Source organism: Embiotoca jacksoni, unplaced genomic scaffold (genome assembly GCF_022577435.1).
Source record: "Embiotoca jacksoni isolate LCO1_2020_lvr unplaced genomic scaffold, fEmbJac1.0.p SCAF_8, whole genome shotgun sequence".
In the NCBI taxonomy this organism is placed as follows: domain Eukaryota; kingdom Metazoa; phylum Chordata; class Actinopteri; family Embiotocidae; genus Embiotoca; species Embiotoca jacksoni.
In genome coordinates, this window is record NW_027185436.1 from 6,966,665 (window position 1) to 6,993,932 (window position 27,268).

General features: G+C 39.1%; 2 protein-coding genes across 2 annotated transcripts; one reads left to right on the top strand and one right to left on the bottom strand.

Annotated features, from left to right (window-relative positions):
* The first annotated feature begins 1,974 nt into the window (after positions 1 to 1,974).
* Positions 1,975 to 8,717, top strand: LOC138215911 (creatine kinase U-type, mitochondrial-like). Its single transcript, XM_069178406.1, has 10 exons — positions 1,975 to 2,014; positions 3,878 to 4,040; positions 4,429 to 4,627; positions 4,712 to 4,807; positions 4,887 to 5,108; positions 5,220 to 5,305; positions 6,089 to 6,212; positions 6,436 to 6,570; positions 6,683 to 6,808; positions 8,472 to 8,717. The coding sequence occupies exons 2-10, from the start codon at positions 3,901 to 3,903 to the stop codon at positions 8,586 to 8,588; spliced, it is 1,245 nt and encodes a 414-aa protein (XP_069034507.1). The 5' UTR covers positions 1,975 to 2,014; positions 3,878 to 3,900; the 3' UTR covers positions 8,589 to 8,717.
* A 7,221-nt stretch (positions 8,718 to 15,938) lies between these two features.
* Positions 15,939 to 23,814, bottom strand: LOC138215984 (corticotropin-releasing factor-binding protein-like). Its single transcript, XM_069178525.1, has 7 exons — positions 23,710 to 23,814; positions 23,483 to 23,570; positions 22,743 to 22,900; positions 21,498 to 21,708; positions 20,134 to 20,288; positions 17,161 to 17,281; positions 15,939 to 16,489 (listed from the first exon to the last, which is right to left on the bottom strand). Exons 1-7 carry the CDS (start codon positions 23,788 to 23,790, stop codon positions 16,335 to 16,337), a joined length of 969 nt encoding a protein of 322 aa, XP_069034626.1. The 5' UTR covers positions 23,791 to 23,814; the 3' UTR covers positions 15,939 to 16,334.
* Positions 23,815 to 27,268: the final 3,454 nt, after the last annotated feature.

Below are 27,268 nucleotides of genomic sequence, written 5' to 3' on the forward strand. Positions count from 1 at the left end.
AGTGATGAATAAATAAGTAATTTATAATTTGTTGATTTACATTTGACCCACATTTTATAGCAGGTGACTGTCATTCCTGCTCTCACTGTCAGCTTTGTTACCTCTGAAAACAACTTAGAATATTTGCATTGTATGGACCTTGAATTTGATGTTGATTCTATATATGTACAGGTTAATACTCTTTTCTTATATTGCAAAGTACAAAGCAACTGAAATAACAGTTTTTAATTCTTACATATATTAAGGCTATTCTTCAGGCTGCATGGCTGCTGCTGTTTAAGAGTATTTCATCTTATTGCTAATGAAATTAGGTATGGGTGTAACCACAGACTTCTTTTTTTGGGGGGGGGGGATTATAGGTATGTAGCCTAACATCCATAATATAAACATATTGCTATCTATCAGTGATATTTATCAATGATCCTTTAGGTTTCGAGGTTTCCCAAGTGGAGAAAATAAAGAATACAAAGTTCATCCTGGTGAGGATGGTCAATAGGAGACCATATTATTACATTTTCATGACATTTTGAACGACATACTATTTCTGCCGCCAATTTACCGCTAAACACACATTCTCCTTCCTTCCGTTTCCCGTGACAGGAAAACAAGCTAGTGCTTTTCAAAATAAGAGCGTCAAAATAAAAGCGGACCGAAAACTGGAACTCAAAGGAAAAAAAATACAAAATCAAACCGCAAAATTAACTTTTGAGCAAAGGCATCCTGAGCTGTAAACAAAACATGTAGTTATTTACAATGTTTACTTTGCTCTGTAAAGACAACACAGATTGTTTCACTCATTTAACAGTTGTTCAACCAGTGACGATGCCACCTTCAAGTGCACATGGAAGTAGTTTGTATTTGTTCCCAAGAGCACTCTGATGGTCAAATCAGGAGCCCAAAGCCAAGAATATAAAGATGTTCATTTTATAATATGCTACACACCAAAAAGATTTATTAAACACATTTGCTGTTTTCAAAATGAAATACTTCCCTCAGTAGACTAACAAATAGTGCTTTTACATGTTAGGACTATTATTTGTGTAGTACTTGAATTTTGACAGGGTAGTGATATTTCAAACGAGTTCAGCATGTGAATACGTTACCCGCCAAAATATTGACAATTAATTATTTTACCCAGGAATTAACATGTTTTCGTGACACAATAAACACACTGGTGGCTTCTGTCCAGCAGCAGTAGTGAAAAATAAACCATTTTGAGTGGTGTTATGCAATAGCTGCTACCTTTGTCTGACACCTTACTTTAAAAATTGGTTATGTCAGTGGTCCCACCTTTTCTCTACGTAGCCAAGATGGCAACCGTTTAGGTCGGAAAGTGTCCAGCATCTCTCACTTCTTTTTTGGACCGTTTTGAATGCATCATCCAGGTTTGCAGTCCACTGCATGTTTCTGCACTTGACAGTGTGAAAGCACTTATGCACTTATAATAGTGAGTGCTTGTGCAGAAGTACGCCATTTGGAACACTCAAAAAGACTTTGTTTTATCCTCCTGATTTCCCACCCATCATCATCATCATCATGTTTCATTACTCACTACAGAGGAGTTCTGACAAAAAGGTTTCCACTCTGTTGTCTACCAAGACCGGCACTGTGGCCATGCTGCCACCATGTGGTCATGACTGACATTGCTTTTTTTTTTTTTTTGCATCGGTTTGTATCCAAATTATGAATTCCTTCTGTTCTGTTGTAAAGAGTACACAAAGTAAAATGACAAAAGCTAATAGTTTGTATGTTTGTGCGTGTGAAAGCACCCATGAGCGTGCGTGCGTGCGTGCGTGCATGTGTGAAGAGGTAGGCAGACGTGATGACTGACAGAAGAAAGAGGATTTTCTGTCTGTTCAGTGAGAGGCTAATCCTGGGCCAGTAGCCTTGTCGCTCTCTCTGATCCAATCCTTGTTCTTCAGTCTGCTCTCACTTTGCAGATTGAGCCTCTCTGGACTGAGCTGCAAGGAAACGCTCCGGCCCTCCGCTGCCTCCACTCTTCAGCTATCCAACGGTGAGTGATGGACTCTCCCTCTCAACTTCCCATCCTTCGCTTTTGCATCTCTTTTCCTCATCTCTGTTTCCTGCCTGCTTATGCATGCATGCTTCCATTAGAGAAGTTCAGTAGCTGTTACAACATGTGTATACTGACTTCTTTCAAATATTGCCCCTTAAATGTTTTTGTTCCAAGTACGGGCATCAGGTTTCCTCTTTAAAATAAACATATAATTAGTTTATATTGCCGTGAGTATGCATAAAGAGCTAATTAGGATTAAAATATGTTTTATACTTTCGAATAATCTAAGCTTTTTTTTTCACAGCCTTGTATAGACAAAACAAGACTCCAATCTTCTTCACAGTTGTCTGAGTCTTTTGCTTTGTCCTTACAGGAATATTTACAGCACACTTTATAGCCTACACAGCAGCCGTTTGCATTAGGGCCTCTTACAGTAAGCTGCCTGCTATTCACAGGTACCAACCATCTGTCAGTTCTGTTACTCTTTATCAAACCTTCAGCAGTGTCTCATAATGTGGTCGTCTGGCCGTTCCACATTGGCATCATTCAATTTGAAAATCCCTACAAATAACTTCATTCAAAACAACAAAACACACTGCATGTCTTTCTGCATTTCAAGAAGGGTCAAAGGGTACAGGTGCCTCCCGTCTCTACTTTGTTTTCTTAATTTAGTCTTCTAGTCTCTGATCGGAAACCCTAATCCTACATTTTCCACTCCCTTTGAAGTGTCCTTTTACCCTTCATCTCCTTCCTCTGACCTTAATATGATCCTAACAAGGGAAAACAAAACGAATTTCCCTCACTTAGCTTACTTCTCTCTCTCATCCTTTCCAGGATTTGTTTAGCTCATCCTTACCTCCCACCTGCTCACAGCATTTGTTCTCTTCCAACTTTTGTGGCGTAAACTCATTTTCAGGATGTTAGAAAGGATCATGTGATGTCCTGAGCTGGTGCCAACTATAAGCTGGAACTCCACCCAAACTGTGTGTGTGTGTGTGTGTGTGTGTGTGTGTGTGTGTGTGTGTGTGTGTGTGTGTGTGTGTGTGTGTGTGTGTGTGTGTGTGTGCGCGCAATCAGAATTTGCAGCACCATATATTTTAATCCTAAAATAACAGACATAATAGAATTGATATAAACTGTCCTTATTTCCTTGATTTAATTGTCGTTACTGATATTTGATTACATATACACACATTATATTAATATGGCAGTAAATCTATCAGCATCCAATCAGGATCAGAATCTCTCAGGGTGACCAATCAGTAAACTTCTGACTGCTCCAAGAATAATCTCATCACACAGATGATATATGCAGGCATATCTGTCACTTAGGCATAGTTTAGTCCAATTATATAATTTTGTCTGAGTGTGCCAGTGAAAATGTGTGTTAATACATCTTAATTTTTGTGTCAATTTAAGACGATTGTTGAACTGCGTTACAAAAGGTGGAAAAAATATTCCCAGCATCAGTCTGTATCCGCACAAATGTTCAAATACAAGACTTAATTCTTTTGTTAATGTGTTTCCCTCGGTTGCAGAGCAACAAATACAGCCAATATACACAGAATGCCATTTGTTGTGACCTTTATGCTTGTAAAGTTCAGACTTGGTAAAACCAGCAGCTCAGTGTGCTACAAAGTGGTGCCACAAAGACACAGCCTGACATTTCAAACACCCAAATGAGACTATAAGCAACTAATATTTCAACCAGTATGGATATTAACACTTAAATTGCATCACATTTCCATAGGTTATCTTTATGTTTTGCCACTGACAGACTGGAATTTTACTTCTTTGGTTAAATAAATTGCATGCTGGAATTTCTTGGAGTGTAACCTTTCCCCTCTACCCTTTTTCCAGATAATAATCCAGACCACGTAACCATGGCAAACTCTTTCACCCGCATGATTTCTGGCCGTAACACTGCAGTGATGTTGGCCATAGGAGCTGGCACTCTGGCATCTGGATACCTCATCAGCGACAGCACTGCTGCTGCTGACAAGAAGAGGCTCTATCCACCCAGGTACATGCATGTAAGAGTACAGACGAGGGTTGTTTGTGAGCCCTGCAAAGTGAAGTGAGAGATATTTGTGTGTTGTTTTCACAAGTGAACTTCAACTAGACTGTTTCTGTCATCGGAGAGGCCTACATCTGTCGCTCCATCATGTCTTGGCAAAACCTTTGAGTCATAGCAACTATTGTTGTGAAAGACTGAATAATTAAATGGTTAAAACAAAAAAGTACAATAATTATTTGGAAAACTGCAACTTTTTTGCTTCTCCCCAAACTACTCAAGCCCCTCTCAACCAAACTAAACTTCTTTTTTTTTTTTTAAAGAAATATTTGGTAGGTTTACAGACTAGATTAAGATTTATTTGTCCAAACACTAAATTCTTCATAACTTTCCTCAGTGCTGATTTCCCTGACCTGAGGAAGCACAACAACTGCATGGCAGTAGCCCTGACCCCGACCATTTATGCACGCCTGAGGGACAAGACAACATCCAACAACTGGACCCTGGACCAGTGCATCCAGACTGGGGTGGACAATCCTGGACACCCCTTCATCAAGACTGTGGGAATGGTAGCTGGAGATGAGGAGACCTACGAGGTTGGAGTTATTATACATGCTGAGTTCTTGTGTCTTTAGTCCAAAACATTTTGAAAAGTAAGAGCTTCATTTTTTTTCCATCAGGTGTTTGCTGATCTCTTTGACCCTGTTATCAAGGACAGACACAACGGCTATGACCCCCGCACAATGAAGCACCCCACTGACCTGGATGCCTCCAAGGTTACAGCTGTACTTCTTTGCTCTCACACAGCCTGTCTCCACTTCTACATACAGTAACCCAGTGATTTATCCTCCTCAGATCACCTCAGGGATGTTTGATGAGCGCTATGTGTTGTCGTCTCGTGTCCGTACTGGTCGCAGCATCCGTGGACTGAGTCTTCCCCCTGCGTGCACGCGTTCTGAGCGCCGTGAAGTGGAGCGTGTGGTTGTGACTGCTCTGTCTGGCCTGAAGGGAGACCTGGTTGGTCGATACTACAGCCTGGGCGAAATGACTGACAGAGATCAACAACAGCTTATTGATGTGAGTGCATAATCACACACATCCAGAAACAAGGTTTGTTTCTTTTTTTTTTTGATTACTTTCGCCGTCTAATGCCCCCATGATTCATCTGTCCCTTCACCGGCCAATCAGGAGCACTTCCTGTTTGATAAACCTGTGTCACCTCTGCTCACGTCAGCTGGGATGGCCAGAGATTGGCCTGATGCTCGTGGGATCTGGTAAAACTACAGGAGAAACTCAGTCTAGAAGAAATACTGTTGCTTTTGTAGCTTAGTGATCTTTCAAAATAGTCTGTAGTCACTGCATAACTTCCCTAGAAACCTTGTTATACATGCCTGAGACATCCGCTTGTGTTTTTTTTATTGAGGGCAACCTGATTTTTAGTTAAGAAAGACAATATTACAAGCACAAATAAGACACCTGCTAATTTGTGACCATCATAACATCTTTGTATAAATGAGCAGTGTTTTATTTGATGACATTTATCAGTCTGGGGGAAGGATTTGAAAATACTGTTTGACACCATAAAGCATCACCACCAAACAGACAAATAGAGAGAGAAATAAGTGATACAGGCAACTTAGATTATAGTTTTTCTGTAAAATTATGTAAGAATGGATTATGTAGAAAGCACTGTGTTCCCATTGCTGCTAGACTTAAAATCATCAAAACACACAAAAGCCGATTCAGACGCACTCACAAGAATTCAGTGTTTTTAAAAAATGTTTTTATTCCTATTCATTTTGCTCTTAAAACGTATTAACATAAACATAAAGTATTTTCAAACTTTTACTCACAGCTCCTCCATGTCCAAACTAATTGATTACTTTTCACAGTTTTCACGTGTCTTCTCTAACACCTTTCTTTATCTTTTACCTCCATAACTTCACTATCATTTCCTTTTTGATAAAGTAGTTTAGCTCCTGCTGCCCACTGACCTAATGCGTTGACATGGATACCAAAACTGCTTTGAACTGGGGTTTAATTCCTGATTAACTCAGGCACAACAATGAGAAGAACTTCCTAATCTGGATCAATGAGGAGGACCACACAAGGGTCATATCCATGGAGAAAGGAGGAAACATGAAGAGAGTGTTTGAAAGGTTCTGCAGAGGTCTTAAACAGGTACGTATGCCTCCATGTCTTCAAATGTAATTCAAATGTTTATTCAAGCTTTAAACTTTACAAAATTATTGCTAAAGAGTTTGTATTAAAACAGGTCCATAAAAACAAAAGAACTGACATAAATCATGAAACTATGCCTTTTATGCTAAACATTTAGCTTTTGTTCCAATATGTTTGGATTTCAAAAAGTAAAATAAATAACAGTCTTTCTTGTAATTTCTAGGTGGAACATCTAATTCAGGAGAGAGGATGGGAGTTCATGTGGAATGAGCGTCTGGGCTACATCCTCACCTGCCCCTCTAACCTCGGCACCGGGCTCAGGGCCGGGGTGCACATTCGTCTGCCCCTACTCAGCAGGGTAATGCAGGAATTATACTCACACACCCACACACTGAAACACACATTCTCACATTTATTATTGTTGTCAGTTCTGAAAATATTTAGAGACTTGTGCTTTGTTCATAATCCAGGACCCTCGCTTCAAAAAGATCCTGGATAATCTGAGACTACAGAAGAGAGGCACAGGAGGTGTGGACACGGCTGCTACCGGAGACACCGTTGACGTCTCTAACCTGGACCGTCTGGGCAAGTCAGAGGTAAATACATAGAGAATGAGGACAACAGCCAAGGTCAAAATGAACAGCAGGAAAAGAGAGACAGAGTCAAAGGAGAGCAGACATCCACACCACTCCGGCGCAAGAGTAAATCAATAGGACGAGCATTTGATTGTTGCGAAGGAGCACACAAAACCACCACGGCAACTGCAAAATATCAACAACAGTACCACTACATAAGCACTGCACACTACAATTATACATAAAGATGTTTTTCAAAACTGAGAATGAGCTCTCACAGGTGCAAATGGAGGTTGCAAATGTTACAGCAGACTTAAATGCTATTAGCTTGAAGTGGCTCCACTGTGAACTAATTTTTCCCACCAAAATTCTGAACTCCAATTATGTGTGACGTGACTGTGCAGACTAAAGCCAGTGTCCAGACTTCACCGCTCTTGCAGACTCGTAAGTGGAAAGTTGGTGTGTGCTGAGGCCTGTCCTAACACACAATTCATCCAGTCCATAAGGGGCCTCGAGCTGACTTTCTGCAGCTTAGCAGAGCAAGAGGTCCACTTAGGTTGTAGACATTTTCTGATTTAATCACCCACAACTCATTGTAATACAATTACTTTCTAAATTTCTTAAATTATATTCATCATGATACAGAAATATGTTGAAGCACAGGTTATCAAAAAGCATCAAAAAGCCTTTTGCTGTAGCAGTCCTCACGTCTGTCTAAGACTTCTAAGACTATCCTTGCAGTTTTGTGCCATCACACACTTGATTTTATTACAGTGAACATGGCACAGTATGTAGCGACGACTGAAGTTACTGTCACAGTCCGCAATGTCACAAGCCTGAGTTGTTCTACGCATGTTTTTTCCTGGAATGGCGTAGGCTCCTTCATCGAATCAACTGGCAAAGAGTTCAAATAATCGGACACAGACAACCCAGTCTGACCCACCCCCCATCACCGGCCTTAAATCCCACCACAACAGGTGTGGCTGTGAATAAACCCCTGCTGTTCTTTAATCTGTAATCCAACCAGGGATGTGCCAGTGGAGGTTAATAGATTGCTGTTTCCTGAGCTGAACCTGTCAAGTAGAACTTTCCTAGGCTGTGTACAAACACACCAGTCAAATGCTGTAAAAGGTTATTGATGTGTAAGGTTGTGGCTACAGTTTGTACCAGTCACGCCAAAGGCGGCAGGATTTGTGTCTAGCCTCGGAGGAAGCCAGGTCCGAAAGACTAATCTTGGAAGGCAAAAATCCACTGTTGTAAATTCAATTTGCCAGTGCCTCTTGCCAGGAGGAGCCATTATATGTATATATACTGTAATCACAGCTGATCAGATGCCTGGGTTTGGAAGTGTTGCATTACCTGAATACATGAGTTAAAGCTCAGAAGTGCATGAATAAGTAAAGTTATTTCAAGAAGTATAACACTGTAAAAAAAAAAAACCTACTTAACTTTAAAGGTCATCGAAAAAAGTGGCATTTGCCGTTTGTCATTTAGATTAAATAAGTGAGAAGAACTAATCACTGAAATCAGCTGGAGCTCTTACTAAATAAAATAAAATCCTGCTGATTCTTCATGATGGTGAACCACAGTGTTAGATAATTAACAGAAGTCGAGCATCAGAGTCACATAGATATTTGTCTCAATGTTAAAGCCTGTAATAACTCTGTCCATGCTGCATCCACAGGTCGAGCTGGTACAATTAGTGGTCGATGGTGTGAACTACCTAATTGAATGTGAGAAGAGGCTGGAAAAGGGTCAGGACATCAAGATCCCCTCCCCTCTCCCCCAGTTCAGGAAGTGAACATCACCCCTACTAGGAGTCCTGGAACAGAGCTCATGTTCCACCCGCTGGTCATTATCCTGTTGGTCTTACACAATGTTCATGGCATGTATAGCACTCTACTAATTTACATGCACAATAAATACATAACATGTACATGAATTCTAATCACAATAAAGTCTCATGATGAAGTGAGTTGTGTTATTGGCAGGTGTTTTACTATTTCGGTGTTGTAACAGCCTCTGTGGAAGTGCATTTACTCAAGTGCAGTAATTTAATGTAATTCTGAGGTGTTTGTACTTTATTTTATTACAGTTGTATTATTTACTTGTTTTGGTATGTTTCTTTACACTTCTACTCCATATTAAATTTGAGGTTTCAAATGCACTTCAATAGAGGATACTTCTTCCACCACTGCCTGTCAATCTAATCCACCAGTCATATTTATTCACCTCAAAAGCACATGAGAATGAGACAAGAAAAGGTTAGATGAGATTAGAAATTCCTAGCTCATAAAATCATAATGCCATTAAACAAATGTAAAACAAGACAATAATACAGAGCTACATGTAGGTCAAACAGAAAAGACGGTAGAAAAGACTGAAGAGTAAAGACACACATGACCTCCCAGTGCTCTGCTAGTTCCCTCTCTTCCTCAGACATAAAGGTTGTTATCAGGCCATGGCCGACTGCCAGACTTAATAAGATGGAGCTATATTTGACAATAATGTCACGACCTTTACAACTCTATAATTAAGTGCTGAACCCCTGCTTGTCCTGCACCGACTTAAAAAGACTTTAACCACGTTTACTGCAGCAACAAGGTTAATATTCTTCTGATGATCAGGTTCTTGTCTTTGTCTCATAATTCTGGATAAGAAAAAAATACAATCTGGAATAAAAAAAAAAAGGGATTTATAAAAAATAAAATAAAAGTGCCCAAATGATGGATTTCTCCTCTGCAGCTGGTGGTTAACCTTGCATTCAGAACTCACCTGCCGCCCACACAAGCCCTTTAATCCAGGGGTAAAAGGCCAAGCTCATTACTGGCAGACAGATAGAGCAGACAGGCTAAACAGAGGTGGCTGGGTAATACCATACATTGCCTGTTTCATCTTATTTACATGCTCAGAGGAGAAGAAGGAAGGATTATACTTTATAAATAAAGACATACTGCCATGTTGTAATTATTTGGGTGAATGGTTATTTTCAATCCTGCCGCTCAGAGAGTGTTTCTGAGTTGCTCTTCCTTTTCTGGAAGCAGATTAATGACGTAGCTCTATTAATGCTATTAGAGAGCTATACTAAAGAGCTTAGAAACTGTGTGTGTATATAGCTGTGTTGGTAAAGAATTAATGCTGCAATTATCACAATTTGAATGAGGACAGGATTTATTTAATTGATGCTAAAATTGGAGTTTCTGCAAAGTGTATCATCAGCATACATGTGGCATTTCTAGGAAGCCTGGGAGATGTTTTACAGCTATGATATGAATATTCTGCCAAGGTCTCTGCAGAGTTTTAAAACTGTTGAAAGACTGGTTAGTTACAAGTCTCCTGGTTCCCACAAATATGGGACAAATTGATGGAACTGTAGAGAACCATCAACATATAGAATAAATGGTCAACATTAAGTATAGCTGGTGGACACTCCCTAAATGTGAACTTTCCAAACCTAATAAAGAGTTAAGACAATGGGGTGATGCTTTTTGAGATTATAAAATGTCCATGGAGGTGGATTCGGTTCAATTTGACATCATAGGTCAAGTGGTCCAGTGCTAAACTCTCTGCACCCCCATTTCATCAGAGACTCAAAATGAGACTGTGTTCACCTTTGCCTTTCATCTGCTCGATGCTGCCAACAGGTAAGTGCAGTAGAGGAGCAATATGCACAGAAATGAATCCCAAAATAAAAATGTTTTGGTCTTTGTGAACACTTTGCTTTCTCCTTTCTCCAGGTTAAAGTATTACACCTGCTGAGGTGCAAATTCTGGCACGTGTGATGAGGTAGGAACCTGTCCTCAGCATGATGACCGCTGTTACACTGCTTTAATTTATCACCAGAGGTGGCTTTATGATTTGATTTTCATTTTTCCTCAGAGTTATCTTCACTGTTGCATCAGTAACATTTTGCTCAATCATGTTAAGCCTTATGAACATTATAGTCTGCTATTTCATGAATCTTATCACATATCTTCATATATTTAATGAAATGTTTGCCGTCTTTCGTTTTTGCAGTTGCTTAAAATATGATCAGCAAAGAGAAGTATGTGCAAAAGAGTATATACCCAGTGTGCCTGATGCTGTGCTGAGCACCTGTGTGAGAGCAAAACACTTTGTCCTTCTCCTTCTTGTTCAATCAGCCATTGCACTCTTCATTAGAAGCTTAAAGTCCTCAGTTTTGTTTTTCATGCTGTGAAAATCTAAATCTGCTGCAGTTCTTTCACTTTTTAAAAGTGGAGGAAGCATACTTGTCATCAAAGAGCTTTTGAGCAGCTGTTCTGAAATGGGATTTATAGCTGAAGAAAACTTTATACTTTTTATATCTTATGCAGTGTAATTCCCTTTCATGTTTTACTCATGTGCATAGCTAACTGTATATTTTGAAAATGTGCATGAATAGCATTAACCAAATATTAATGACTTTGGCTTATATTTAAACACAGTTTTGCTGCACCTCTTTTTCACATACTGGTAGAGGTAGGAATATTTTTGCAATACTTCAAGAGCATACCATCCATAATCCTGCATGTAGTTAGAGAGAGTAGGCAGTAGAGAGCAGTGCAGGAGAAATCAAAAGATGGCTCACAAACTCTTTAAATTGGTGAGAATATCAGGAAGGAGAATATACTGTATATGCTGTAATCAAGTCCATGACTATTTGTTTTCATTCACTTGTAAACAGCTGACTTTAACTGCTTTAAATATGTTATAAAAGAGTACGTTAAAGTAGTCATTCTAAACAATCATACTTTGGTCGTGGTGCAAACTTGGGAGTGCATAGTTTAAGGAACATTTTCCCTGTAAAATCCAGTAAATGTGATGTATTCATAATTTAGTTGAGTACTAAATTGTCAAATCTAAAATAATGTCCACTACATTTAAAGCCAAAGACCAATTTTTTTTAAATTTGACAACCTATTTAGCCATGCACAGTTTGATAGCTATATTACAGTTGTGCAATTAAACAATATTTGCTGCCAGTCTCTCTTCCAGCATGAGCCAAACCATCAGGTAAAAGGATAAATCTGCTTGGTTACTCATGAAGGTTTTACATTTTAACACTTCAGATCATGTTATTTTGCTTTGCTGGATTGAATTAGATTTTATCTTATATGTATTTGAAAACCTCATGTATATGTAAATGAATAGATAAGGTGTTTTTTTTTTTTTTTAAATAATTAAAACTAATTAGTAACACAACAGATCTAGTACATTCAAATAAATTTAATAATTAGCTTAATTAACATTCATTATAGACAGATGATATTGTTCACATTAAGTAGACTGCTAATTAAGCATTAATCACAACCAATAAACCGATGGCCAAAACTATGAAAATATGATCCAGGGTGTATAAAGCCTGAATTACTGACAACAATTTGTGGAGAACTACTGTTGCTTTTCTAACTGCAGGTGACACAGAAAGGTTTGTTCTACCTTTAACTAACAGGTGTACAGTTCTGTCACGTAGACCGTTATGATCTGCAACATAACGCTGAGCGTTGGAGCGAACGCTGGAGGTGAAAGTATACCTTTACTTATGCACCACTGTTAACGCTTTAATTACAAAAACCATCGAAAAAAAGTGAGAGTTCTCAGTCGTCCCAATTCATGTAACTTATTACTTGAATTTTCTCCTTTAAAAGACAAAAATATGTTCATTTGACTACACTAGATTTATACGACTACTGCTCACTTTGTACATTAATGGGGTCGAGACAGTCGAGCTGGGGACTTATCTATTGCCCTCACTTCCTGAATATACATTCAAAATAGGATGCAATGCTATACAATTTCCCCTCGGGGATTAATAAAGTGTATAAAATCAAAAATCAAAATCAAATCAATAAATTAAAATATAATGCACAGTAAAATTATCTCCAAAACTGAGGCAGAGTTATGAATGAAGTTTTTCAGAATATGTGACTTTCGTTCAGGAATAAATTGCTGATTTTTATGCAAATATCAGTCAGAGCAAGTCAGTAAAGACACGACCAACCTCTCAGCACTAGATGGTGTTAGTTGACGAGGGGGGTGGGCCAGTTGTAATGTGCTAAAAAGAAGGATGTTTTTTCCTTGTGGTCAAACCTCATGCAGTCCTGACCTGTCCTGGAATTGACACGATACCACTAAACTAAGTATATACAGCATCACATTGTCTTCACAGTGACAAAGGCTTGATTCTCACCCCACCAAAAAAAAAAAATCAAAGCTGAAGGATTTCTATATGAAACATTCTCTCTATTATGGTCTAATGTCACCTACATGAAACCCAAAGACACTTAATAATAGCCAGAACTGAACGAGGGTTATACTGTGTGTTATTAATCACGGAATTTGAGACCAGCTCTTTGGGGAGAAAACAAGGCAGAAGGAGAAGGACATAGAAAATCATTAACAGATTCTTCTCTCTGTTGTGTATTCAGAAACTAGTCCAGTATGAATAACATCTTAAATAAACATAATTTCCCTCATTCTGATACGTCACTGTTATTAATAACACAGGCACGTCTCATTCTTTACAGGGTCACACATCATCCAAAAGGACTTTGACCCCTCTTGGCCTGGCAAGTGTCAAACTCAGTTCCAGTCCACCATCGCAGGCAACTATAATTTCATTACTGAGTATTCAAGCCTGCTGCGCCCACTGCAAGAAACAAATAATCACACTCTATTCCATTCGATGGCATCCAAAGTGCATTTCATTCTCTAATGAAGACTGAAAATTGCAACACATCGAGCGAAAAAATACATCCGCTGGTTAATTGAATCATCACGGCTGAGCAGGTTTGAGATTAATTCCACGTAAGGAGAAGATCAAAAGCGAGCCAGTCAGAAGGATGTCGAGGGGAATAAGAGCACTGAGGCTTGTGGGATAATCCCATTAAGAGCTGCGCATTCATTCAGACTGAGGATCCACAGCTGTACAGTATGTAAGAGATTAGGGTTAAACAGTCAGTGATGGAGAGGGGTCACAAACAGACTTGTAATCTCTCAGTTTTAGGATGTTGTGCTGTATTTTTCTGCGCTCTAAGTATTGAGCCTTTTTAATCATTATTTTTAGCATTGATCAACCACGATGAAAGCTGTTTCAGAGTTTGTCTCTGGAACAGATTGGATTATAAAAAATAAGAAAAGGGCATGCGTCATTGCTTAATACTGATTGCCAAGAACACGGGCTATTTTAATACAGTGGAATACAATGATACATGTGTGTACATGTACACACGTGTATACATAATGGGGGTTATATTAATCACGTCGTCACTGACTGCTATGCAGGGATTTTACCTAAAGTAAGATTCAATATGATATTAACATTTCCCTGTTAACATGGTGGCAGCAATTCACTTTAGTATCTGCTATAGAAACAAACTCTTAATTTAAAAGGTCACCCGCTCAACATGACATTAGTGATTTTACCATGTAATGTTTTTCAAAACTATACAGACCCGATGAGGGGCAGCTGAAGTCTGTAATCTAAACAAGTCCACAGCCATGCTAACATGATCACCATCACAATGATAACGTGCTAATGTTCGGCAGGTATGTTTACTATGTTCATTATCTTTCTTTCTTGTGTTAGCCTGCTGGCAATAACATCATTATAGTTAAGGTTGGTGGTTGTTAGTGATTTGGTAATAACTCAAAATACTGTTTAAACCTGGTGATGTTGATGAAAAGTTAAGAAATCATTAAAGATATCAAAATTAATTCTGATGGAGGCATGAATATCTGCACCAAATTTCATGACAATATATCCAATAGTTACAGAGATAGACTGGACCAAAGTGGTGTCACTATTATGGTTAGAAAATCAGCTTTGATCCACATGAAAATCTCTGATCTCTCATCCGCTGCTCAAACCAGGGCCAACAGCTGTTCCTCAAGAAAACTGTGGGTATGTAAATTCAAAAAGCTTTTCTAAAACAACAAAACAGCCTACACAAAGAAAACACTGCACCACATAAGCACAACTTTCACTGCATTATCTAGGCATTTTCTTTTGGTGTCATACAGTAAAAAAAAATCCACATTGACCTTTCAGCAAATTGTAACTTGGGTGGTCTGAGAGATCACTGGAATCTGCACCTCCTCTTTACATTTTATTAAAGCTTTAGAGCAGGGGTGTCAAACATACGGCCCGCGGACCGGATCCGGCCCGCCCGGGGGTCCAGCTCGGCCCGCCGGATGACTTTGCTAAGTGTGAAAATTACAGAAAGACATAAATTGCATTTCTATGAGAATATGGAGGTTTATGAGTACAAACATTTTGTAATTTTTTTTAATCGATCCAGTAGTTGCTTCAAAAACAGCGTAAATGTGATGTCTGCTCCGGAGGCAGCAGCGCTCATTGCCACAGGCAGCAGCGCTCGCTGCTAGTGAATCTGCAGAGGAGAGCCCAGGCAGATAAACAGTGGGCTGATGTCTTGAGTTTTTGGTCTTTATGTTTCTAGTTTATTGTAGAAAGACCTTAAAATAGGGTTTATCATCCAAAAATCTTCACCAATGATTTAAACATAGAGAAATATTGTCGTTATGTATGTGTTATTATGCTATGAATTTATTGGTCTGGCCCACTTGAGATGAAAGTGGGCAGTATGTGGCCCCTTAACTAAAATGAGTTTGACAACCCTGCTTTAGAGGATCTAACCGTGACAGAGACTTAAGGCCAATCACGAGTCATTTAGGAGAGAGGACGTGCCTTTAGGCTGTTCAGCAAATGCAGATGTGCATGTATGTCAGATATTAAATCTGGTTCAAGGGAAGAGAATGTGGTAGAAAAAAATTGCGATTCAAGCATCGGAAACAACTTGGAGACAGCAACCAACCCAGACCAGGGAGGTGACTGTGATGTCCGTCTCACAAGGGGAGCCTCCACCAGGGGAGGGAGGCATCATGGGAAACAACTGGAAAAGCCTTTATGCCTTTTCCAGAAAACTGCACAGCTGACTAGCTAGACTGAAAAACACGCTTCTTTTCAGCAATAAAGAAAATAGAAGCAATTTGTTTTTGGGGAAAAATGGATGGATCCTGCAGAAACATACCAGTAAAATAAACACCAAGTGAACACACACTTCTATCATGAAATTGAAGAAGGCTAATAAAAACAGAGTGAGTCACAAAAGCAGAATATAAAAAGTTTGCTTCATCATGCAGGTCATATTTATTTTTAAATTGCCCAGGCAATATAAAGAGAAGAGACAGCAGGAATGTAAAACTGTAACTAATATAAACAACAGAGGGAGGACTTGAAATTAAGGCTCCTGCCAGTTAATACAATATACCACAGATTTTCATGACAAAAGATAACAATTAAATCCACCATCATCCATAAATTTTAGATGAATAAAAATACTTTTTTTCAAATAAATATGCTATGATCAAAGCTGACATAATTATACATTTATAATAATACAAAATACTGACAGCATTAGTGAAATGGGACATTTTCATTAAATGTATTTTTATAGAGAAATGGACGACTGTGTGATTGTGTGTGTGAATGCTCTCAATGTGTGTGTGCGTGTGCGTGATCGTGATCTCATTCCACGGAGCAGAAGCTATCCAGACTGTTCTCTCCGGTCTTGGTGAGCTCGTTGTGTTCCAGTAGTCGGTACTGGAAGGAAACACGGTTGATGTAGTTGCCACTGGACACCAGCCTCACCACCGAGTTATCACAACCAATCTTCATCTGGGCTGAAGGGCCAAAGAGAAAAAAAAATATTTTACACTGGAGCACTCCAGCATTTTTTTTTTATCTCTAGCCAGAAAAGTGTATGTGCAGCACTATTGTTTTTAATTCATTTATAATTGAAGGAGGTTCTTCGACCTGTGCGTTTGCATTGACTTGTTCACCCAGAGCGTTGTAAATCAGTTAATATTTTTATTGTTAATATAGTATATAATACCTGTATAATGCAGCAAAATGGTATTAAAAATTTAGGGATTTGATTTGTTTTTTAAATAAAAGTCATACATTTTTACATTAAAATCAAGGGGAAATGTATAATTTTCAGTGAAAATATTTGTCACCATGTGTGATGTTATCATTTAGAATTTTGCATAATCTATCATAGTTCCTAATATTGGAAGCATACTGTATTCTGAAATGTCTTCACCACGAGAGAACCCTGCTGCCCCGACTCTGAATGATCAGTTTTAATGTGTGAGATCATCACCATCATCATGTTTTTGTCAATACACACGGTGAGTAGCTTTCAGGGAAAATGAGGACAAAATGATAACAATGAGCATCTGTGACATAGCATATCATCTGGCATGGCATAAAGCACAGTAAAGTGTCCTGTAAAGGAAGTGACATTGCCACAGATTAACACAGGAGATAAGATGGATGGCCGCAGACTCACCGAGCCCACTGAGTGAGAAACAGAGGTCAGCCACTGGGGACATCTTAGAGGTGTCCACCCCGTTCCCTCCCAGCAGTTCCACATAGTCACCTGACCCTGAACAGCCCGACCACAACTGTCTCTATAAAAAATAGGATCAACAAAATATTTAGATGCAGTGAAAGCAAAGAGGTAATTTACTGTGTCTTCATGGGAAATAGCCATATAAAAGGTTTCCTGTAGAGGTTTTTTGACCATTAGTGGTGCAATGTGTTGACAAGCAGGCCCTGGTATTGTTTGTGTCGTGTGTCTACTAGCACATGAGGAGACACATGTAATGTAATACCTATTCCTACTGTTTGGAAAGGTTACTTAATGCTGCATTACCAATAAAACACAAAAAGGATGACCTGGTGGACGTTGGTAATATATGGCATCCCTGGGTTTTATGCTATCCACTGATTGATCATTAGTGTCTATAATGCACCAAAATATAACAATGCAGAGGATAAAAAGGGAATGAAAAGGACTGCTTGTCTGGACAGGGATGTTAACATACAGGTTACTAAAGTATTTCAAATATAAGTGTATCAAGGAAGAAAATTAATTCTGCAATCAATATTTTGACAAGAAATACTGTTAGTTTAGAAGTAAACTCAAAAAGGGTACCTTCGAGTTCCAGCTTGCACACAATCAGACAATGTGTAGCATTGATAAGAGACACAGTCAAGAGGGGCAGCAATCCGATATTCTGTGGTTCTATATCCTGTGACCCTGAAAGGGTTCCTCAAGTTTCAATCTTTGACCCATCATGTTATCCCCAAACCTTTTACATAAAATACAATGACATGTAGCTGTATGTGCTTGTGAAACTGTTTAACACTCGACTTTGGAACAATTTTCCTCAGGATCTGAGTAGCAATGTTGTATTGTTTGTATTGTATTGTTGGATGTTGTAATTGGCAAAATGGGTGCTTACAGTTTAATGTCAGTAGTCTGGCAGCCAGTATCAGACTAGCTTCTGTCCCTCTCTAGCTCAAAGGTATTTACATTTTATATAATGTTTAACTGAAGGTTTTGAAACATAAAGTATTTATTAAATCTCTATGAAGATTTATATTCCTTTATTCGCACTTTAACAAAGAAAATCTGCAATACATGTTGCAGCTTTTGTAAAAAGATTTCAAAAGCTCTCCTGAAGTTTTAAACACTACACACTTACTAGGGCTTACTACTACTTACTATTTCCACTTGTTGTATGTTTAAATGGGTCATTTTACATGAAACACTGACATATTATAAATAATTGCTGTTTATTTACACATCCAACAATTATGGAGCAACTTAATCATTCATATGAAGTCGTGTAAGTTCAAAAATCACTCTCCTTTAGCTCTGCTTTTGGTTTCTATGAAGCCCTGAGGGATATATTTGGCTCTTTATCCGTGTTCACCAGCTAGTTTTCAACTAGTTGCCAACTGTGCCTGTCTGCTGTTTGTTGCTGAGCAGATAGAATAGTGCACAGTGGGTTTGCAACCCGATAGCTGTAGCCGCAAGTGATGCTACTAGAGCAGTGAGAGTGAAGCAGAACATGAAAGTTGTGGAGCGTACAGGTAAGTAGTGTAAAAGTGTGGGGAGCTGTAGCGTTAGGTGATAATTCTCTATCGGTTTATCACAACAAGTGGCTCCTTTTGCACAGTCACATTGTTTTCATCTTATTTGATACATTGTTACTGTAGGGATATTATTTCATATGTTTGATGTATTAAAACTGATTACATTAATTACAACATTAGAAACTGGCCCAAATCTTTATCAACAATTTAATATGAGAGGTTACCAATTACAAACTCTAATATTTAACGCTCAGTTTAGCTGTTTTCATTTTTGCCTAGTAAGACCTTTTGCCATGGAGGCCGATACGTTCAAATTGAACTCTTGAGCTCGTGGTGGTTACAACGTGGGAAGTTGTGTTCACTGTAGGCTTGGCCTTCAGGCCGCACTGATGCCAGGCAAAGTGGACAGCCACAGAGGGTAACAATTTAGCGAGCTAACGTGGGGGGGGGGGGGGGGGGGGGGGGGGGGGGGGGGGGGGTAATATAATGCAGGAAATGCAAACGCACAGAGGGAAAAGATGAATATTTTCCTCAGACGTAGGCTATTATTTAAGTTATGAAGGCAAACTCTGCATGACTAAAATTACAATGTATTAGCTTAAAGACAAAAAAATGAACTTACATGGCCTCTGCCATTTCCGTCCATAAACGTCAGCAAACGCGTCACAACTCGTGAATTTGGGACGTACAGAATATTTTGAGTTCCGACATTGTGAATACCACATGAGGGGGGGCCGTTCATATGGACTCACCTTCTGTACACGATAAATACGACCCCATTTGAACGCAGCACTAATTAGGTAGCAGGACTAATGACGGCAGCATCAAGTGAGGGCCTGCAGCCTTTTTGCCAATAAAGCACTGATTTTGAAAAACAGAAAACCCTGGATTACTTTTAATGACAATATTTTCACAGGTTAACTGCCAATATTTTTCATTTGACTCTGCTTTAATATCCACACATGGTGACTAACTAGTTGAGAGAATCGTTTAAAAAAAAATTAAAAAATAAAAATTATTTATTTTACTGCCAAGAGTCATTAGAAAATGGACAGAGCTCTCACATATAGTAATATCATAGCTGGAGCCAGAAGCTGGTTAGCTTACTGAGCATAAATTCTGAAAACAGTTAGCCTAGCTCTTTCTGAAAGTAGAAATTGTTGTTTTGACACAAAAGTATGGTTAAACAAACAAGATCTACCATGACAATTAGAGCAGAAAATGGACAGTATCATACCTGAATTGTCTTTAAAATACCATGATTTTGTCTAAGTGCATTGATAAATTGAAGAAGAATTTCAGTAAATCAAAAGTACTTATTCGTTAAGTGGTTTCCTTCACTGAGCGAGGGGGTTGTTTGTCTGTCTGTGTGTCTTACCTGTGGGCTGAGCTCGTTGCTTTTGGCCTGCCCCAGGCTGAGTTCTGTCAGTCGGATCTCCACAGGGTAGATGATGGAGAAGCTGCAGTTCCTGTGCTGATGTGGCATCACCATGGTGAAGCTGCCCTCTGGACTCTGAGACATGATGTTACAGGCTTTGCACACACACACACACACACACACAGACACAGGAACAAACAGCGGGAGAGGTTTCAAATTAACAGTTCCCCATCACCTGAGAAACTCATTATTGACACCTCACGTCAGAAATTGGACATAATCAAGTGTGACGGCAGGGAAGAGACAATTAGGGGTGAGCATGGCAGTCTAATTCCAGTTCTGATGACAAAGATTTTAAAAAAATGAAATTTGAATTAATAACAGTATGGTACACTCAATAGGTACCAACAGGAGTCGGAGCACTTTAATCATGCATGCATGTTGTTCACTTAGAAACATTTTGTGGTGAAGGAGCCGGGCTTGAAGTTGGAATTAATGATTTTCAGCAGTTGTGTATGTGTATCTTTTTTTTTTTCTTTTTTTTTTTGCAGGTGACAGTCACATTTTCAAAGGAACAGAATGAATACAAACAAAATCTGTGTTTATTTTTTTTTTTATAAAACACAGTGCTTCTTATTACAGCATTTTCAGAACCGATCATCCTAAAAGCAGCATAATGTAAGCCACTTTTTAAAATCAGGTGAAATAAATGGCCAAGAAGCGTGAAGCATGTTTACTGTTGCGACCCTGACAATATGTATATCACATCTTGATATGTGATGCAGTTTAATGGCCAGTTTCACCTGAGTGACACAGCAGAAGCTTTAAAAACCCTGGATTGTGCACAGCTGCAGTTACTGGTCAATATATAAATAAAAGCTGGCCTGGGATTTATGCAGTTCACCTTTAAATAATCCATTCAAAATCTCTTTTTTGTGCCAGGGCTCTTTCTTTGTCTGCCTTTGTCTCATAGACAGACAGTGATTGTTATGTTTCTTGACACAGTGTTAACACCATGTTTGTCATGCAGCTGGAAAACAGGTGCATCCCTTCAATCTCTGCATGTTGCTCTTGGCCTTGATTAATGCTCGACCAAGCACAAACGTCCAGGAAGAACACACATGCATGCACACAGGAAACACAAGTCTAAACCCCTTTTTAAAAAAGAAATAACACACACATATAAAAGTAAACAACACAAATCTGACTTGGATGCGAGGCTTTGGGTCTAATTTGTTTTTTGTAATGATGTTGCTTTTTTTGTTTACAATTTATCTTTTCTCTTCTTTTTATGGATGTTGTTGCTGTGTTTTTGTGTGCTTTTGGGCCACACACTGACTTCAAAGATGTGAAGCAGGACTCACGGAAAGGGTTGTGTAGTTTTTTGACAGCTAGGGTGAAGCCGCTGTCGGGGCTGTGAACGCGAAAGAAGATCATGGCGACGTTCTGAGAGGAGCGGCTGGTGACTCCTGCTGCTGTGGAGGAGCAGTAGTCTGTGTAGCGCTGCTGCAGAGGAAGAGGGTGGTCCCGACTGCTGGGGAACTTCTCTCCTTTCAGAACCCAGCCGTCAAATATCTGCAGAAGGAACATGGAGTAAAGATAGAATATGCCAGGTTTTCATCATGAAAACTATTTAACGATTTATTTGACTAATTCACGATTTTACTCACTAACTGTATTTTTAATTAATCGATTCCTCACATTACTTAAAAGGCAGAGCCAGATGAATGCACTTTCACTTACAAAATATAGAGCTGAAAAAAGTATTATTTCAAAATGTAGAATAGGAACATGTAGCAGGTGCCAAAGCTATGTTTTTAACTATGACTAAAAAGGGAACTTTATCATTAGTAGGACAGTAATGCAATATATCATGAAAACAAATAAAATGCAACTGAAAGGAGACACAAAAATGCAATCAGTGGGACTTTTTCTCCTTACATGTGAACATGACAGACATTAAAGAATTGAGTTGAAAATTATGTTAAACTTCACATTGGATGATTATTTTGTTGCTCACTTGAAATATATTTGAAAATATTTGAGGACTTGTTCTCTATAATGAATGACTTGATTCTTATTTTTTCTTAAACGTGAACAAAAAAATTTAAGATCATGCCAACATAAGGCAACATTACTTGACTTCAGCTGTATTATCTTAAATTATCCAGTACAATTTACAGCAGCATCTACATTACATTACTGTGTTGTGAATCCTATTTCATTACAAGCATAATCCAACATGAATTTGATTCTATGAATTATCTGTAAATTTCATTTGGACAGTGGCTGATGAGTGCAGGTCACTTACAGAATCTTTTGGTTTCTCCCAACTTGACCCAGCCAGTCGGTATTATAAAATCCAAACACCCCCACTCTATGCCTCTTCCATGCCTTTTACTACTTTGGCCCAAATGAACTAAAACTGCAATGTGACTGGCAGGCTTGGCTTCAGCACTAAAGTCTTCTCCTCCCACTCTTGCTCTGGGTAATGTGAGCAATGTGGAGAGGATCCGGTGTGGTGTTTGGCCCTGAAACGCCGCCTTAACCCCGTTTGGCATCATTTTAATGGGGGATGTGTGGGAGTTATTTTTGGTGAGTGAGCCAACCTTTAAGAAGTCTCCAGCACTGCAGTCGATGCTGACGTCAGACAGATCCAAACTGATGACTTCACTGGGCTCAGCAATGATGAAGGCAGCACAAGCCAGCTGTGGCCGAGACGCAGTGAAGGTGAAGTAGCCATCAGTGGCCAGCATGTCCAAGCATCCTACATACCACACACACACACACACACACACACACACACACACACACACACACACACACACACACACAGTGTTTCCATCACTTCAGAAGACATTACATTGACCAACCACTACTTGAATATGACCCTTACCCTGAAGTTAACCCACACCTAACCTCACCTTAAACTTAAACCAAGTCTTCATACTTCATACTAAAATGTATTAATTTACTTCATGAGAACTTGTCTCCAGAAGGCAGGAAAGTGACAACGTAAACATAGGTTATGCAAGCTGACACACATCCAAATCTCAAGAAATTGCTCATGAACTTCAAGTGTGATGTAATCAGCTTTTACACAAAATCTGTATGTATGCAGAGTAAAGCAGTTTGCATGGATTTGTTGATTAAGTAGTGAATGTAGTATATGCTCTTTTTAAGCAGCTGCATGGGTACTAATGCAGATTTAATCATCTCTTAAGTGAATGTACCTCAAGTTTCAATGAATGTTAAGTCCATCACTAAACATTATTATGTGAAAGGTTGTTGTTGTTTATCCAAGTATAATCAGTCACTGAATAAATCCATTGTTTAGAGCAGCTCTTACTGAGAGGTCGGCGGAAAATAAAATCCTCTGATTCTCTTTTCTGGGCCAAACTGAGCAGAGAATATAATCCATCTGAAGCGTCGTTGTCCTGAATAAAGCACGATAGAAACACACGACAGATGTCAGATATACTCCGAAAAACTTTGCAGACATCAGGTTAACCTGCCTGACTTAATCAATAATGACACTTTGCTTTTGTTTAACTATGAACAAAAATTGCATCGTACCTCAATGTAGCGACTGAGCCCCATCCTCGATGAGAGGGAGACGAGGAAGAGGAAGAGCTGTGCGCGCAGAGCCACCGACATGCTGAAGTGCGTCTCTCGTCAAGTGTTTCCTGAAGCAGAGGAGAAATAACAGCGCTGCCTGTGAGGTGGCCGCTTTTATAGCAGCACGGACAGACAGGCAGGCCTACATCAGAGGGTCACTGAAAAACATTAAGCCGACAAACAATCACTTTGACAACGTGTGAATAAAACCTGACATTCAAAGACATATTAGAGCATTTCAACATGGTCGTTGGCGTAAAAACTCATAATGACGGCACGTGATTTCATTGAGAGAAAAATAATCAAAAGTCAGAATGTAAACCTGCCAAATATGATAACATGTATGTCCAGCATAACAGTGGTTGGATAGGCCAATAGAGAGTGGTGGTTATTACAATTAAGGTGGCACTTCTAATGGATAATAAACATGACAATATTAAAATGAAAAATTTCGGATCAATAGCGAAAGGCGTAAATCTTTAACAATCAAAGCATTTTATTTCTGATAAACTGTCAAATAGCCTTTATAAATAAAAACCTTTGGCCAGGTGAAAATGAACCTTACATGCCCACTTCAACTTTCTGTACATCAATGCCCACATGTAACAATGTTTCAATCCATCAAAATAAGCTGAAACTCTACCTCAGACACCCCTGGTTATGTCAGATGAATGAGCAAACAGATGAGTCAGCTTTGGTTCAGTCTCAGTCAGGAATCAACATGCAACACAAGGAGTACTTCAAATTTGGTTTCAATGGGCATCGGTGTAGATTCAATATTTCTGACGGACTGTTTATTCATTCACAGTTTACTGTCTGCGTGGGTATTGTCCATGATAAACACAATACAATGCAATGAAACATTCACTTAGAGGCACAAAGTGTATTTATAATTTCTGTGCCATAAAAGGATTTAACATTGTGTCTGTTAAAACATGAACTTTCAACCAAATATATAATATATAAATATATAAAAAGCATATAATACACCCATCCGTCCACTAGAGCATATCGTGTCAGTGTCACGAATTGCCCTGCCTAGGCATGAAAAGTACATGCACATATGACCACGGGTGAAGAAGTAATGTGACACAGGTCACGTGACAGAATATAAAGCATGCTAAAGTTCAATGGAACAAACACCTGATTTTCAACTGGACAACAAATTTTCGAATCTGAGAGAAAGCAAAAGTCAATGTGGATTTCTTTTAAGTAAATTGAGGAGTTACATAGCCTAACATGACGTACTGCACTTGCCTAAATAACTTATGTGACATACTGAACATAAAATTACTTAATTTTAACCCAAACTACGATCTCTTCCTAAACCTGATCACATGGTTTTGGTGCCTAACTCTATGGTGCCTTACCTTTCACACCTAGGCGAGGCAAAATGTGACTTTGACACGGTGTCCTCTAGTGGACTGACAGGTGTATTACACACTTTGGCGGGACGTAGGGTTGTCATTTCATACACCGTATGCTTATTTCCTAAGGGATGATAGGCTTATGTTAAATAAAGACACAACTTTATTTTCGGTTCGGTTCCAGCAGCAGGAACCTCAAGCACCGGGAAACCAAACACGCTTGCAGTGTTCGTGAGTGGGAAGCCAGCGAGAGATCGTGGGAGGTCAGACACGGGCCTGTGTGCCTGCAAGGTTGCTCCTTAAATCCCCTGGTAGGTTTAGGTGTGAAGGCTGTAGACCTTGCTTAAGACCAATGCTGATGGAGAAAAAATGATCTTCCCAAATTATATCAGCTTTTGGTCTCAATGTGCATCATAGTGCTTCTTTTTCTCCATCCATTCTAGGAGAAAGGATTTGCCTATAAATGGCATAGATAGCATCTGCCTTCACTGATACTCATGGAGTGTAAAGCTGTACCTTATTTTGTCTTGTATCTCCTCCACCTACACTTTACCTCTGCTCTGGGGTCAGTGACTTATGGATTAGATGTAAACTTTACTTGTCAGGTTGTCAAATTAACTGACAACCTTTGATTCATTTTGATAGTCACTGACATGGGTGGAGGAAACATCCGTGATAGATGAATACCCTACTCTTAAAGAACCTCTATCCCAGTCTCTAACAGAGAAATCAGGAAGTGTTTCGTTTTTATGATGTCTTTTGCAAAACTACCCTAAAATCAATCAATCAACACATGAAAACAGGTCGTTTTGTAAAGCTCAAACACTCAGATAATGAGAAGATCTCTTCCAGACAGTGGGATTGAGATCCACGGTATGACCAGTAAAACCCAAACGAGTGATTCTCCACCTGGAACATATTTCTGCTTGTTTTTGCTCACCAACCTGACAGCTAGAGAATTAAAAGCTACAGCTGTATTCAAAATAACATCCTTTACCAAAACAAAAGCAAACTAGGGAGTGAGTCACATATTGCACAACTTAAAAAAACAAAAACGGGTAGAAATACACAATAGGTACAGGAAAGGACAAAGTGAGCGAGAGGCTGCAATGTAATTCAGTTTGTAGTGACATAGGAAATTCATTTAGATAAAGATTAATTTTGGGTGTCCATGCTGCCATTGTGAAAGGTCACACTGAGACATAGCCGGATGTAAGAGATGATCATCATCTTGTCAGAGGTCAAACACACATGTGATAGAACAGCCCTCACTTTCTCTCATTCATCTGAAATGAAGTCCAGAGACTGTGTGCGCAATTATCTTGAGCTAATGATAGCTGACACACAGTATGATGCCACACACAGGACTACAAATAAAAAAAACACTAATAATGAATGTAAAGAATAACATTTAGTCAAACAGCCCCTCAGCATTTTCTCTTGCAATGCTGATGACCTATTCAAGGTGTATTACTTTCATTTAAAAGCCAGTGGTCAGTGATAATAATTAGTCTCTGTGTTGCGAAGATGTCTGAACGTATTAGTGAGGGTCTTGCTGTTAAAGGGTGTTTTGCTAATGTGAATGACAGCAGAGGAAAAGGAAAATGTTAGCAAAATGCTACATGGTGGGTGTATGTGTGTGTGTGTGTGTGTGTGTGTGTGTGTGTGTGTGTGTGTGTGTGTGTGTGTGTGTGTGTGTGTGTGTGTGTGTGTGATTGAAATGCTAAGTGCTTGTCCCTTGGGGATTTCACATAAATGCTGTGATGTGTGTGATGTGGTGCTGTGATATATACTGTAATTGTATAAATCCAATTTATTAAATGAATCGATGGATTTTAATGAACAAGAGACCCCACAGTCTCATTATGCTGCTCGAAATGACGAACAGATATATCAATTCATTTTATGCTGGTCTATTTGCAGAGTTCATCTTCTAATCTGATCTAATATAATCATATCTAAGCTCTCTTCCTCTATTACCATCCCTGAGCCCCCACCCTTCCACTTGAAAATCCTGAATGAATGACTTAACATCCTCCGTGCCCGGATATGAACTTTCTGTGCAAATGTGTCACACTGCAGAGATCAGCAGGAAAAATGCAAATTGGCCAGATAAAATCGACATGAAGGAAACATGGCAGCAAACAAAA

What these genes read in the sequence shown, in the direction of transcription:
- LOC138215984 (XM_069178525.1), bottom strand. Translation starts at nt 23,790, where the DNA reads ATGTCGGTGGCTCTGCGCGCACAGCTCTTCCTCTTCCTCGTCTCCCTC. An exon ending in TATTTTCCGCCGACCTCTCA is followed by an intron (nt 22,901 to 23,482) that starts GTAAGAGCTGCT and finishes TGTGGTATGTAG; the next exon opens with GATGCTTGGACATGCTGGCC. An exon ending in GCAACGAGCTCAGCCCACAG is followed by an intron (nt 17,282 to 20,133) that starts GTAAGACACACA and finishes TATTTTTTATAG; the next exon opens with AGACAGTTGTGGTCGGGCTG.
- LOC138215911 (XM_069178406.1), top strand. Translation starts at nt 3,901, where the DNA reads ATGGCAAACTCTTTCACCCGCATGATTTCTGGCCGTAACACTGCAGTG. An exon ending in CCTGATGCTCGTGGGATCTG is followed by an intron (nt 5,306 to 6,088) that starts GTAAAACTACAG and finishes TGATTAACTCAG; the next exon opens with GCACAACAATGAGAAGAACT. An exon ending in GTCTGCCCCTACTCAGCAGG is followed by an intron (nt 6,571 to 6,682) that starts GTAATGCAGGAA and finishes TTCATAATCCAG; the next exon opens with GACCCTCGCTTCAAAAAGAT.